We start from the raw sequence: 16,105 nt of genomic DNA, 5'->3' as shown, positions 1-16,105 counted from the left end.
GCCAGCCTGAGGCTAACATGTATGTCTTTATAAAATAATATGCAGGCAATGTATGGTTTTGGAAGTGTACCAGGAGGAGGCCTCTGTCTGAAGGCACTTTGGGCCAACCATGTCACAGATCAGAATTGGGAACCACTGTTCTAAACCAGGCGGAGAGGAAAGATAGAGGATGCATGTTGGAAATGGGGTTTCCGGTTGGCTAGGGTATATACCTAAGCCAGGCAGAACCCACCAATCTAGTCAGGGCAAGTAAGTTACAAACCAAAGTTAACCTGTGCTCACCCTCTGGTAGATTGGCTGAGAGCAGTCAGGCTTATCATCAGATGGAATGTGTAAAGCGTTTGCGCAATCCACTCGCACAGAAACACAATGAATACACCACAAACGATACTCCACACAGGATTATTTAAAAACCTATATTGTATATTATTCATAACACAAGATCAAAACGACAAGAATCATAAATATTGTTCATACTATGCAAATCCTGAGCCAGTACTCATCATCCTGACAATGCAATAATCAAAAACGAAATACATTATAACACCAGGGCATGAAATGCAGCAGATGGGCACATAAGCCACAGTTGGCAAATATGGATCCAGGAACACCTACAATCCCACTGGCAGGATTATGGCAATCACTACAGGTACACTGTGGTCCTCGTGACACTGGGGACCCCCTCTCCTTTTCACATAAGGCAGCGCTGATCTCACCTCCCCACCCACCCATAGCCACGTCATGGGCAGGAATCCTGATTGCTATAGCAACACGGGTGCAGCTGTGGGGAGGACTTCCCTCGTGGTGGCAGTGAGCTCGGCTCAGTAATTACTGCGCTGGGCACACACACACACACACACTCTGATTTAGATGCCCAGGAGACGCTGAGCAGTGCTGAATTCTCACAGAGAAACCAGGGGAACCAGATCGTGCTCCTTACATGCTATTTTTGTCAAAAAGAAGTGAAACATGAAGCGCTCTCCACTGGCTAGGTTTGTCAATCAGCGTATCCTTCTGAGTTGCTGGAATTCAAGATGAACAGGAGCGGGCTAGCCCATAAACCCCTGAAGAGCACTGGGGGCATGAAGAGCAGGTAGGAAGGCAACAGGACCGCATATAGGGCAAGATGCTAAGCAGTAGTTTCTCCTGCATCTTAGCAATCAGTAGGCAGCAGACTAGCACAACAGAGCAGCAATCCAAATGTTTGTTCCTACTGACAGGACAGCATACTCTGGCAATGTGCAGTCTGTAGAGCCAGCAACGTCTGGTTACAAGTCCACGCAGTGTCCAAAATCATGGTGTCCTTGTACTCTAATCATAAATATCTTTGATGAAGGGGGTAACTTCACAAGAAACCTTCAAAGTGCACAGTGATCCCTTTCAACCCAGCCCTGGCAGTAGCGGGAGAATCAGCACTTTTTTGAGGGCAGGACACAACCTATACAACTGTAAAGTGTGAATGCCCTCTCCATCTCCAAGCACAGGAAGCCAATCAGTATGCGTGCGAATGCAGATGTAACCCCTGTCACACTCAACCCTTCTTGTGTTGTGGCTGTACGGAAATTATGCATTAAGTGTAGCTGTCACTCACTTAGCCCTCAACTTGTGTTCGAGACAGGCTGCAATGCACAAAGAGTCATAAGCACAGATAAATGCCCAATTTCTAAAAGGGGCATTTCCAAAATAGTAATGTAAAATCCAACTACACCAGTGAGCAGGATTTATCACTACCATTCTAAACATACCAAACATGGCAACTCCACTCCTTTCAAATCAAGAATTGCCACTCAAGTATACAAGGGAATTCCCAATGCTAGCCTGTGAGAAGAGTAGGCCTCACAGCAGTGAAAAACAAAATAGGGTGTTTGTCACCAGCAGGATATGCCACACTTAAAGGCCCATGTCCTGCCTTTTACTTATTGAAATGATATGGGATGCACTCACATTTCAACATATTTAAACCAAGAGTTTTTCTTTAGAAGCGTGCTACCTTGGTGAGGGTGTCTTGCCCAAGTAACACCCTGGTAAACACGAGGAGAGGGAATGAGGCGCATGTCGCCCCAACCAAACGCACTGCCAAATGTGCAGCGTTGGCAATCATTGTCGTATAATTAATCCGATTTTTTGTTGTTATATTTTCATACAATATCCATAATTTTAATCATTTTCTTTCAAGTGTAAGTCCCCATCAGGAAGTGAACGCCAATTTTCAAAATCTTCTATTGTTCAAACTGTGCCGCAATGGCCTCTTGTAGCAACAGGACAAAAGCGTAGTTCATCAGTGGCAGTGTTTATTCCAATAAAACCCAATGCATTTCAGGCATCACAGTGCCCTTCGTCAGGGGTCACTACAAATAATCAAATAAAAGTAATTTTAAAATTCATACACTGTATATAACCCTGGTTCATAATAGTCCATTAGTCAATAGTATGCTGACGTGTCATTCATTTACTAACCCTCCGTATTACTACTTTAAGCATAGTCCAGTTAACCAAACAGTTAAAACCCCTATGTTGTCCCAATACAACCAGCTGTGTAATCACTCGTATTTAGGTAGTATTCCGTTCCTCACTTTTGTCAAATTCGTCAAATTTAAGCTTTGTCTGAAGCGTTCTAAACTATTAAATCTTTCATTCCGGTGCTCCTACCTGCCACAAGTCTTTAGCAACCTTACCTTCGTCTCACCGTTACAGGAAATGAAAGTGCGTTGCACGTTTGTTTAGGCTTTTAAATCTTTCACAGCTGGTACATTAATTAACCTCGCACACCCTTACGTAAACTTTCAAATGCTATACGCCGGAGTCAGCGCACTACAATTCACATAATGCTCAGTATCAACAGTCGACAAAAATAGTATTATTGCCAACCCTTAAACGTGTAACAAGCATATATAGCAGTATTTCTCGAATGTTATCTCCTAAAACAAATAAAATAAACACAGACTTTTCTAATGAACATGAATGTTTGTTACAACCTGGTGGGAAAATCGTTATAGTCTTCAACAAGGTAAATGCATGGTATAGGAGGGTGCTATCCCATGGGCTGGGCAACGGTGAAGTATACTAATTGAAATGATATGGGATGCACTCACATTTCAACATATTTAAACCAAGAGTTTTTCTTTAGAAGCGTGCTAGCTTGGTGAGGGTGTCTTGCCCAAGTAACACCCTGGTAAACACGAGGAGAGGGAATGAGGCGCATGTCGCCCCAACCAAACGCACTGCAAAATGTGCCGCGTTGGCAATCATTGTCGTATAATTAATCCGATTTTTTGTTGTATTGGGACATCATAGGGGTTTTAACTGTTTGGTTAACTGGACAATGCTAAAAGTAGTAATACGGAGGGTTAGTAAATGAATGACACGTCAGCATACTATTGACTAATGGACTATTATGAACCAGGGTTATATACAGTGTATGAATTTTAAAATTACTTTTATTTGATTATTTGTAGTGACCCCTGACGAAGGGCACTGTGATGCCTGAAATGCATTGGGTTTTATTGGAATAAACACTGCCACTGATGAACTACGCTTTTGTCCTGTTCCTACAAGAGGCCATTGCGGCACAGTTTGAACAATAGAAGATTTTGAAAATTGGCGTTCACTTCCTGATGGGGACTTACACTTGAAAGAAAATGATTAAAATTATGGATATTGTATGAAAATATAACAACAAAAAATCGGATTCATTATACGACAATGATTGCCAACGCGGCACATATGGCAGTGCGTTTTGTTGGGGCGACATGCGCCTCATTCACTCTCCTCGTGCCTTTTACTTACACAGCACCCTGCCCATAAGGCTACCTAGGGCCAACCTTGGGGTGACCTATGTGTAATAAAAGGGGAGTTTAAGGATTGGCAAGTAGTTTTAAATGCTACAGGCTGGAGACAGGGTTGAAAGGCCCTGTCAGTAGGTGACACAAGCAGTGCTGCAGGCCCATAAATAGCATTTAATTTACAGGCCCTGAGTATATAGTATACCACTGTACAGGGGACTTACACATAAATTAAATATGCCAAACTAGTGTAAACCAATCATACCATGTTTAGAGGAGAGAACACAATCACTTCAGCACTGGTTAGCAGTGGTAAAGTGCCCAATGTCCTAAAGCCAACAAAAAGGATGTCAGAAAAATAAGTGGGGGAAGGCAAAAAGTTTGGGGATAACCCTGCAAAAAGGGCCTGGCCCAACAATTTAGTTTGTCTACGCCTCATAGGAAACACCACCAGCATCAAGTTGTTTTGGTCTGCTTTAAACTTCATCCACTTTGTTCATAAGGCAATTGGAAGTAGCAGAGAGATTACCCACCTCTGATGGTAGACCTTGAAGTAAATCATCCAGTTATGAAATCCTAACTTCTCTCTCCGTAACTTCTAGAGTGTATTCTGAAGATCCCGCTGTAGAAGAATAACATCAGAGCCCAATTCACCACTGTGTGTTTCTAATACTTCTTTGGTGTGTTTATTGGTTTGCAGTATGGCCACAATATCTGCATTCGCTATTGGTCTGTCTTCCCTTCCTGCCCTTCCCCTTCTTTCAGTGCTGGGACTCCTTCTATCACTGTGTCAGATTTTGTGTAATTGTCTATTTTGGCTTGTTATAGTTCTTGTATTGGTTTTCCTTTTACCTCGATGGCCTCCGGATGTTGGATTTCTATAAATTGGGGGAACCCACTTCCCATTGTTGGAAGCATGTCTTGCTCTCAATTTGGAGGGTCCACAATGAGAAACTATACACCAGTGTGAAATGCAAGAAATGAGGTACGCTGAGATGTAGTTGTATCCAAATGGTAGATTTATTCTTTAGTTCAATCAGGACAGGAACATTAGAAGAAAATATGGTTATAGTAGTATTGGAAGTAGTATCCGAAGAATCGCCCCCACCGGGAGCAGCATCCCTGCTGCTCAGCCCACATTCAGGTACTGACAATTCCACTCAAACATACACACAGGGAAACTTCTGTGACATCACTTACACTGGCTGAGCAGCAGAGTACAGAACAAGGAGAAGAGAGCAGGATACCACAACAAGCTTGCCAAAATGGGGCCAAGTGTCTTGCACAGAGTCAGGCCTTGGGTATATATAGCACTGACTTTTCATGATTTTATAGATCTCCTTTCAATTAATGAGGTCCTCTTCTGCAGCACTGCCTCAGTCCACAAAGGTCCTCCCTCCACCCAAGCTATGCACAGCAGTGCCACTTCAACTGTTTGAGTTGGGCAATAGGTTTACCAAGACCCAGCATTTCTAGTGGTTCTTCTCTACGCTCCATCCCTCTCTGTCCTTCGTTTGCCTGTAGCCAGTCAGGAATGGGAGGCAGTTAGCCAAGGGCAGTCAGGGCCCACTCAAATCATACTTGCAAGTGCAGTGCAGCACCTTCTGGCAAATCCTGCCCAGGGCTAGGTTAGATTGCAACTCCAGTCGTAGGTTCGCTGCAGGACCGTTGGTGGTTCTCAGCTGAAGCAGGGTGGGAGGGAGGCCCAGACACCTTATCTGTCCATTATTGCTTATCGAGGCTGACCTTTACAGCTCCTCGTGATGTCCCAATTCCTCATTCAGGCTGGAGCACTACCTGTGCAGGGCCTCTTCTAGTCAGGGTGCTGTCAATTTCCTTCATGGGACTGATCCCTCCTTTCTTCCTGTGGTCACTCCAGACAGGCCTCAGATCTCCTCCAATATCCTTGCAGTGACCCAAGCCACCGTCTCCCCTCATCACCCCTGACGCTCCTCTTCTTGTTGGGCTGTACGCATCAGCCCATATCTCTCCAGTTCTTGGGACTGTACTCTGCCCACTCTAGGGACTTTTCTCTTCTTGCTCTCCCTCTGAGGGTCTGAGATCAAATCTTGTGGTGATGGTGTTCACATTCACTACTTCAATCCTCTGTGGTGCTGGCGCCAATGTGGGATGTACTCCTGTACTACCAGTGGACAGGGACAGGTGCAGGCCCATTCACTGTGGTGCAGCCAGGTGCTTTTAACTGTTTCCCAACTCCACACCTTCTCCAGTTCACGCTTGCAGGTGCCCATTTCCACCACTTTGTCTTGGCCTTCATATGTTCATAATGAGCATATTTCAGACTGCTGTGATGGAAGAATTGTTAAGACTTCTCAGGGCAGGTCTGTTGCACTAAGCAAGTGCAACCACCATGTTGGCTAGTTAGCTATGCCCCCTCACATGCTCATTTTTGAGTGAAACCCCTATCTTCATAAACAGCAACATTGAAACAGGAGATAAAAGGGAAAGGACAACCTAATGAGAATAAAAATATGGTACCAACCTATGGAGACGTTTATGATTACAAAAAAGGTGCAACAGTGGCATTCAGAAAAAAATAAAAATATAGCTTGATTACTTGAGAACATATTATGTATTTAGAGTAAATTGCATTAAAGTGCACAGTGGCAATAGTTAGACCCCTTAACATGAGTTTTGAGATGTGTTTTGGATGAACAATGGGCTTGAGTAAACAACTTCTGGTTTAACATTTGAATATGAATTGCTTTCTTTCACTGCGTTGACTAACGCAACACAGTTATTGCCTTCTTATCAAAAAATGTTTCCACAAGCCGTTTTTACTAATCTTCCCATAGTTTAAATTATATTCTTGTTCAGCCTTTCCATCATTCGCTCTAATTTTCTTTCTGGTATCCCTACAAGTATGTAGATTTTTGTAACCTCTGTCTTTCCTCTCCTTTTTGTTTTTGTCCACTGGATCTCATCTGTCCTCCGTTAACCTGCTCTTTTCTCTCCCTCTCGCATCCGCTCTCATTTTTTTTGTATGATGAAAATTGGGGTGGGTCACTGCTTCCCTGTTTTTACGTTCCTCTTTCTTATCTTTTTTGTAAGTTTGCTCTTCCATCTCCCTCCTATGCATAAAAATAAGAAACCGATAACCACAGACTTTAAAAAAAAAAAAACTATATCACATAAAACCCTCTTTATGTCTTTTTCCAAAAATTATAAAATAATATCCAATTATTTTTGGTTATTTAATCCCTTTATAATTGTTCTGTGTGTTTTTATTGGTTCAGAACCAGTTACTTGATACTAGTAAGGGCATTATTTGGTGAGGGTGGTCAGATTTGTCAGTCTGGTATTCTCCAGTTTGATATTTCACCAAAATAAAGTGAGTTGTCTGCTAATATTGTTGTCAGGTAACATTTATTTTCAAAGTAAAATGCATTATTCACCATTGTTTGTGCAGTTCCTGTGGGTGCCTGTCCTTCTATACAAAACATTTCTTAACACATCAGTGTCTTCTTTGATCATACTTACGTATGCTGCTATAAATCAAACGTATTTGAAATCACAAATCGAAAAGCTTTTTTTGTTCTGGCTAAGCAAGTGGTTCATAGTCAATTTCTATATTTAGCTTTGGAGAAAATACATTAGTATACACCTTTTTATGCCATTTGTACATCATGAATGGCTAACATTGCTTGACATTATCTCCAATGCAATGCGTCTTTGTTTAGCTTTGGATGTACACCTAAAATCAAATTTTCCAAAGATTTTGTACAACTTTTGTGCTTTTGTTCTTCAGATGGCACACTGGATATTCTGGCTTGCGGAGATGACCATGAAAATTCAGCCTTCGCTGTCGAGTTGACTCAAAGTGTGTCCGATGTTCAATATAGGTGTGTATTAATCATTTACACTTTATACTTAAAATAACAGAATTTCTTTGTACACACCTCATTCAGTACATTCTTCAAAATTCACCAGATAAATTGGTAAAGGATAGGCCTTTGATGGAATCTTTTTCCAGCCTGTATCACACGAATAACCTAACCATAAACTATGAATGTGTTTTTATTTTTTGAAGTACCAATGACGTCTTCCCAGGCAAAGAGTTTGTTCCAACAATGTACATGTGATAATATTTTCTCACATTTTTTAAAGGCTGAATGTATATGAAGAAGAGTTGTTGTGCCTGTCTGCAATTTAAATAACAGTTTAAAAATGTTACGTTTTGAACTTTTCTTTCATACATGGGACCTAAGAACAAGATCACTCAAGTTTTCTTTTATAGCCATATTGATATTGAATGTGCTTTCATTTTTTGTTTTTAAAATGTGCCATTACATTTTTTCTAGCCAAAGAGTTTCTTCCCAAAATGTAAAATTGATAATATGTTCTCACATTATTGAAACAGACACTCTTGGGTGTGCACTTTACCACTGATAGCCAGTGCTAAAGTGCATGTGTACTCTCACTAAAGCATGATTCAATTGGCAATTCATCAAAAGGAAGGTGCACCAGGGAAGAAGTCCAATTTCACAAGACTAAGTCCATCGTCTTTATTTATTAGTCCTTAGTATTGTACAATTGTTTTTAATTCAGCCTGAATTTAAACATTTTGTACAATACTAAGGACTAATAAATGAAGACGATTGACTTAGTCTTGTGAAATTGGACTTCTTCCCTGGTGTACCTTCATTTTGATGAATTTCCTGCTTTCTGCTCTCCGGTAGCACTGAACAGCGGCAAGTGTCGGAAGGGTATGCACAGGACACTAAAAATTCAATATATTGGAGTGAGGTGCAACACCTATGGTCCACCGCTGTTAGGGTTTTTGTGTACGCATGATTCAATTGGCTTATACCTGATTGGCACATTTAATTTACTTGTTAGTATCTAGTAAAGTGGTACTACATATGCTGCTCAAATATGAATTTACATTGAAAAAACAAAAGACAAGAGGTATTTAGCAAAACAGGAACAGTTGGTTTGTGGAGTGGTGTGGCTGTGGAGTGGTGTGGCTCACTGGTTAGAGGCGGCAGACCCAGGAGCAGAAGTCGGCCGGGGCCAGGGTTCAATACCCGACGCGGCAGGGTCGTGGACTTGGGTCAGCGGACTCGATAATTCTTGCTTCGGTGCCTACTCTAATCAGGGGTCCCACTCGGCAACTCTGGGCATTAGCTTGCCTAATCTCCACAACGGCCCCACCAACGCTGGGGATGCCTGGTTCCACCTTGGGGACTCCCAGCAGGGACCGTCCCACAGGGAAAGCCAGGACGGGTTCCCCAGCGTTACACAGCGCCAGGAAACCTACGGGTAGCAGTGCGCTTTACAAGCTCAAACATTAATTAATTAATTAATTAATTAATTGGTTTTAAAAAAAAAACTTTGGCCGAGAGCACAGTTACAGAAAAGGGTCTGATGACTGTCTCAAAGTACAATCAATGTGAGTGAGTTTTTATACAGTTTTTGGGTATCAGAAAAATTATTCAGGTGATCCTTCTTTGGTAAAAGATTGCAGGCCTTGTCTGTGAAGTCATAAATAAGGCCCCTAATAACAAATGCAGGTGGGCCTCGAACTAGCGTGGACACGATAGGGGCCAGTGGGTAATGTGTCCAGATGTTCGGCATGTGGGGAACATGATCACTGTGTGTAATGTATGCGATTGGCTATGTGTTCCTAACTTGTGTGGCATCTGACTTGGTATTTTGGGAATGTGCACACCCCTCCGGCATGTATGCTTTATTGGGGCCAATTTCTCTGGACCATTATGGTGTTGCTGCGCTAATCTGAGGATTGAGTTAAGTTTCTCGTTTGCGCGTGGTCTGCAACCCCACTTGTGACCTGTCAATCAGTTACCTCAGGCCTAAGTCGCAGAGCATGCTTGACCACGTATTTCTGATTTGGGGTTGATGGAGAGTTCATGACTGGCGAGTTTGTTAATAGTGATGCTATTTCGCTTCTATATGCGAATGTATCATTATAAACATTAACATCAATGTTATCAATATTAACACGTGTACTTCTACTAATGGACCTGCAGCATTCATTGTGCCATCCACTACAGCACCCTTTTAAAACATGTCTAAATGTTTTAATCTGCCATTACAATATCGAAAAATAATCCTTTTGTTAGGCCTAAACCTTCTGTTTTAATGCATATAAGTCACACTAAGGTAGGCCTTAAAGGCTCATAGGGCAGTGCACAATGTAATGACAAAATAAGACTTACATGTCCTGGTAGTGAATATCTTCTAAACTAATTTTTCACTATTGCAAGGCCTATCTCTCCCATATAATAACATTAGGTTACTTTATTACACCTAATAAGTTGTTAAGTAAGTTTAGGAGCAGATAGGAAAATTATGTTTTCACTAAAATTGATTGAAATTTAAAAACCTCTTTATTGGCAAATTTGGATTTTAAATTACTATTCTGAAAATGCCACGTTTTGAAGGTTGGTATGTTTTTGCCCTAACCGTTGATGTCTACTGCCTCTGTCGTAGGTCACATGACTAAGTGCAGTTGACAGTGGGCCTTTGTGTATTCCTCCTAGACAGTGAGACAGAGGGGGACTAGATGTTGGCAGGATGGGCAGTCCTGCCATGATTGTGGAGGGAGGAGCTGTTGCCTACCTCTATTACCTTCAAAGGGCTGCCTCAGCACACAGTCATGAAGTGACTTGACACCAGTCTATTGTGACCTGTGACCACTCAGAGACTGGGAAAAAGAAGGAAGTTTCCAGAACCAATATTTGCGGGTGGTATAGGTATTTTCCCCACTTCAGCAGCTGGCCCCAGGTATAAATATTGAACCTCTTGAACCACTCATCAGCTCACTTCTGGACCTGCATCTGCTTCATGTCCCTATGCCCACCTTTCATCACCCCAACCCTCACATTGCCGCATCGTCTGGCCCTCGGGCATGCCATTGACAGTACTTTGCACCCCAGTGGAAATGTTTGCCAGTACCCATGTTCTAAGCACTGGTGTGCAGGGTCTTGTTTAAAGATGATCACAGTGATAAATCCCAAAGATGTTAATAATCAAGCTTTAGGTAGACACCAGTCAGTAGCAGCAAGATTAGACTGAAAATGGTTGGTCTTAACTGCCTACCAGGCAGTTATTTTCTGATATCAGGTATGCCTCCTTGTGCACCTGTCAGTGCATTTAGAACTGTTTCAACTGTATACAATTTTGTTTCAGAACCTCTGTGCCACTCTGTTATTGAAATCTGTCAGCATGATTTTCCATATTTTCCACTTCTACACTGTGGTACCAAACTATTAGAGTAAATCAATTATTGCAATTAGTGGCTGAGCTATTTATCCATTTCTAATGGATACTTTAAACTTTAGATGACTCACCGTAGAGTATTCCCTATGTGCCTGACTGTGTCTGTAGATCTTTTACAGCAATGCTCCTGCGTGTCGCTAGCTGAAATCAATTTAGGCCCCCCCATTGGACATCACCACTGGAGCTACCAACAGCAGGTCCCTCCCAGTGCAGTCTGCTCTCTTGGGACGAGTTACAAGGCCACAGTGACTCTGTACAGACTTTTCCCCCAGCTCTATGGTCCACAACAGTTCCTGCAACACCCTACTCTGGTGTTGACACCCCCAGCGCTGGAGAATACTCAATTGGTGATGACCAATGGGGGGCCCGAACCGATTTCAGCCTGATATCAATTGATGTTGCGATAAGAACTGAGAAACGTGCAGCCAGTTGTCATGCATCCTGACTCTAGCCATGTGCTTCTACTGCTTTACAGTTATCTGTAAAGGCTCCATTCCCTTTTTGGTTGTTATTCTTACCCTGTGCCACACTAGGGTACACCTCAGGATGATGATGATGATGATGATGAAGAGCTGAATTTCTTGCTCCCCCCTCATTACACTGATGATGCCTTAAACCTTGATTTACACAACATCAGTGGACTTGACATCTCCTGTTGGTCAAAACTTTACTAGCCATATGGGCCACCAACTGAGGAAAGTGCCTTATTTCCAGTGGTGGTTCGGAGGGCAGCTGAGGTGGTAGAGTTACAGCTGCCCTTCACTGATACCAAATTAAATGTTTTGACAGAAATAGTGCTGCCTGGCCAGCAACGTCTGAATCCTTACCTCTATTTAATGATTCCTTCACTGTCATTTGTATGGCTACTTGGTTGAAACTTAGTTCTTACACACCTGTGAACATCTTTGAGCAGCAGGTGTCCAGATGTTATATATGGTGCATAAAGACTATGATTTTCTTACTGAGCAACGTACTCCAAAAAGCCTTATTGTACCGGCCTCAACTTGTAAAGTGAATTTTAATTCATTTCCCACCATTTCACTGGATAGAGAATCTCAAAAGGATTGATATCTTTGGCAAACATATTTTTTCTTTAACCATGGCGGTCTGTAAACGCTGTTTGTCTTTTGGGCCTATGCACCCATTCGTTTTGAGTGATGGCCAATGAGATCTTGCTGGCAGTCTCAGAAGACCTGAGGACCTCTTTGTCCCTGCTGACCTATGTTGGGTAGGATGTAGCAAATATGTTATTCATGCAGGTTTAGATGCAATAGACTGCCGTGGCAGAGTGGTTAACACCAGTGTGGCTGCTCGTCAACATGCCTGAGTGACGTCCAATGGGTTCTCTTGTGAAGTACAGTCTTCAATGATAGATATGCTCCGTGATGGGTCCTGCCTTTTTGGTCAGAACTGTGAAACAGTAAAGGTATTGGATCCTACATCTGACCAACCCGGATCTCAACAATAGGAAAAACAGAACAGGGTGGCTGGACAGGATTATTCGTGAAACAATTCACCAGACACACAGTCAATCTGTACCGTGTGACCACTGGATTTAATTTTCCAAACAAGTTTATTTTTCTTTTTTACATTTATCAGCAATTTTTTGAAACACAAGCACAAACAAAACCACTGTCAATTCAAAAGGTTCATATATACAGTATCTACAAATGCACACATTTACAAATTTACAACAAAGAATCAAACAAAAGATTGGTTAGACACACCAAAAGACAATCACAAATGTATAATAATTCAAATAAATTGCAATTATATACAGTGCAGAGATTAATCCATAAGCGAACAAACGGGAACCAGTCCTAGAGATTGAAAAAACCAAGTGACAGGCGGGGTTGAGATCAAAAACAAGCCTGCCTGTCAACGAAAGCCTGTGGTGTAATGTTAAATAGGGTTGCAAGGCTAGGATACAGAGTGGTGGTATGATTTACATCCTAGCGGCACCCTTTGTTGTAGCCACAGGGTGGTATTGTCGACGCGTTTCGAACCTAAGTATTCAAGGTTCTCTTCAGGACAGGGACTGGGAAACAGATTCTGCACGCGGGCACAAAGGTTGCCGTGGCATAGGTATGTCGTGTTCACACCTGCAATAGGCGCAGAGCAGTACTTAAGGCGTGGTGTCAGGCTTCAGAAGCTTGCAGGTATCAGGGCGGCTCACATTATTTTGCGCGTGTAGGTCTGGCTATGCAGACCACAGGGAGGGAAGCGGCCGGTCACTGGCCTCAGTTCAGGCCGGCAGTTAAAGTTGGCCCGTTTTCTGAATGAAGTAATCAAGCCACAGAAGGTCCGTGTTGCTCACTCTCTCCCAGGAACAAGCTATGATGGGTAGGATGTAGCAAATATGTTATTCATGCAGGTTTAGATGCAATAGACTTCCGTGGCAGAGTGGTTAACACCAGTGTGGCTGCTCGTCAACATGCCTGAGTGACGTCCAATGGGTTCTCTTGTGAAGTACAGTCTTCAATGATAGATATGCTCCGTGATGGGTCCTGCCTTTTTGGTCAGAAGGCAGACTCCACTTTGGAAAGTTTTATTGACATTAGATCTACAGCTCATTCTTTGGGGCTGTTGGTCCCTGCCAGACAATTGCCTCACCATTTGTTTGATTTTAGGGGTAATCCATAGGTCTGTGGTATAGGTAGAAACATTATTCCTAACCTGTGATACAGCAGACTACCCGTTCTTTTAGGGCTTCTGTCTTGGATTAATTCGTCTTCTAATGCCATCTCCCCTGTTACAACAGCTAACAAACTGGTGTAGCTTGCCCTCATTGACATCCAGTGGGAGAGAGGATCCGATACTGCCTTCCGGGCTGGCAATCCTTCTCATCCGACAGATGGTTCATGCAAATTATTTTCTATGTCCATCCCACACCAGAATAGACTTCAGAGAGAATTTGACCATCCTGCAATAGGAGGTACGCCTCTTTCTCATCAAAAGTGCCATAGAGATGGTACTGGACTTGGCAAAAGGTGGATTTTTTACTGTTGCTATTTCCTTGAAAAAAAATGTGGGTTTTACACCTATCTCGGACCTCTATACCCTCAACACCTTCATATGGAAGGACAGATTAAAAATTATCACATTGGCAAAAGATCCTATCTGCTCTGGGGTCAGGTGACTGGATGGCGTTTTTGGACTAGCAGGACTTACATTTTCATATACCTTTCCTGAAGTGCCACAGGTATTACCTGCGGTTCAAGGTAGGCTGGAAGCATTTTTAGTTCTCTGTGCTCCCCTTCGGACTCACCAGTGTCCCTCAGGTGTTCACAAAACTAATGGCGGTGGTCGCTGCCCATCTATGGGGGGAGTCAAGAGTTGCTATATGCCTGTACCGGTTAGACTGACTGCTAAAGGGGAGCTCACCTCTGTTAGTTATGGATCATCTCTGGATGACAGCAGAACTTTTAAAAGCATTGGATTTCACAATAAACGAGCCTAAGCTCCACCTGATTAATTCTCAGAGGCTTCCTTTCATTCGGCCATCCTGGATATGGTGGAGTTCAGGGCTTAACTTCTTCAGCAATGTGTCCAGGACTTTCTGGCTACGAATCTGTTGTTTCAGGCTTGCTTCTGGATTCAGGTGAGGGTGATTCCGAGGCTTCTTAACCCCTTAGTCCTGTGTGTGATTCTTGTGAAACACACCAGGTAGCGCATGAGAGCGGTACAGGGGAACCTTTTTTTATAAACTTTTATTCAGCAACATGGTGTATAAAAAACATTTTATTAGAATCATGTAAATACGTGGATGCAAGACGAAGGTTGTACAGTCTTATCATATTTTACCAATCAGAGTTCAACACGTCAAATAAGGGACAGTTCTGTGCATAGTAGGTTCGAATAGCAGCATTAATCAACACAAGGGCATTTGAAGGACAGGGAGCTGCAGCTCTCAGGCAACTCAACAGAAAGGGGGATGTTGAATCGTGAGCGATCTATCACATCCTTAAGCTTCAGAATCTGCTTCCTCATCACTGAGATGTCCCTCGGGCCAGAAAACGGGCAGATATTGCCATCCACACTTCTGCATCCTCCTGAAGCTTCTTGTCCGTTCTACTACTCTTCATATATATCTTCTCCGCATCGGACTATTGGATCACATCCTTCTCCCTGTGCTCCACCAATGGGCCTACTCTCCCATCCACACAATTGCAACATGCCTCTTGGCCCGCACTTGTGCTAATTGTAGGAATCTGTAAGCCATTTTCCCGCCCTTGGCTCTCACCATATTACCCAACAAGCAGAACTAGGGCGTGAGGATTCCCTGCAGTGCTTTGGTTCGCACAATACTTTCCACTACCCGAGTCCAGTATGTATGCACCAAGGGGCAACCCCAAGCCATGTGCATAAGTCCACCTCCACAAAACGACTGCGGGGACAATAAGAATGTCGATCAGGGTACAGGTGGCTAAGTTGTAATGACATCATATAAGTGTGATGAAGGAAATTAAAATGAACAAGCTTAAACTGCACATTATCAGAGATTGTTCGAATCAGAGTACACACTCTTGCCCATACCCCATGCCTCCCAAGCTTGTAACGGCCTGTGGGCAACATCCATCCCCAAACTCAGCCAGGCCTGCATATTCTAAGAAGTGGCCAGGACCCACACCAAATTGAGTCTGGGCATTCTCAAAGGAGATAAAGGTCTCACATGGGTGGAGATCTCTCCAGGTACCATAGCCTTCCTGCCGCCATTCTTGATAAGTCGTATTGGCCTCCATGAGTCGAATCGGGGTGAGTATCCTTACCAGTAATTCCCTATGAAAGTGTGCCCTACACAGCAATAAGTTTACCAATCACTGCCATACCCCTGCCGTCTGTCTGACCACATAGGGTCAGTCCGCTGTTACCCCTGAGCCCTCCATCAATCATATCGAGAGGTCCTCATCACCCTCAGTCCCTGCCAACAGCAGTTTTTCCCCAATTACTACCTTCCGCCAGCCATCTAGCTGCATGCTGCATCATGGCTGCCAAATGATAGAACTCCAACCGTATTCTTCTAGCCCTTCATCCTCATAGCTTCTCATCAAAGTAGCCCT

The 16,105-nt window shown here is 43.1% G+C and overlaps 1 protein-coding gene across 2 annotated transcripts in view; it reads left to right on the top strand.

Moving 5' to 3' along the window:
* Positions 1 to 16,105, top strand: part of SNX29 (sorting nexin 29) — a 1,714,757-nt gene that overhangs the window by 295,378 nt on the left and 1,403,274 nt on the right. For both annotated transcript variants that reach the window (XM_078663166.1, XM_078663167.1), the window contains exon 10: positions 7,552 to 7,645. In XM_078663166.1, coding sequence (XP_078519292.1) covers positions 7,552 to 7,645 — 94 coding nt within the window. The remainder of the gene's footprint in view (positions 1 to 7,551; positions 7,646 to 16,105) is intronic.

This window comes from Lissotriton helveticus, chromosome 10 (assembly GCF_964261635.1).
Source record: "Lissotriton helveticus chromosome 10, aLisHel1.1, whole genome shotgun sequence".
Lineage (NCBI taxonomy): Eukaryota > Metazoa > Chordata > Amphibia > Caudata > Salamandridae > Lissotriton > Lissotriton helveticus.
The sequence above is the reverse complement of the archived record's forward strand: the minus strand, read 5'-3'. Positions and strand labels throughout refer to the sequence as shown.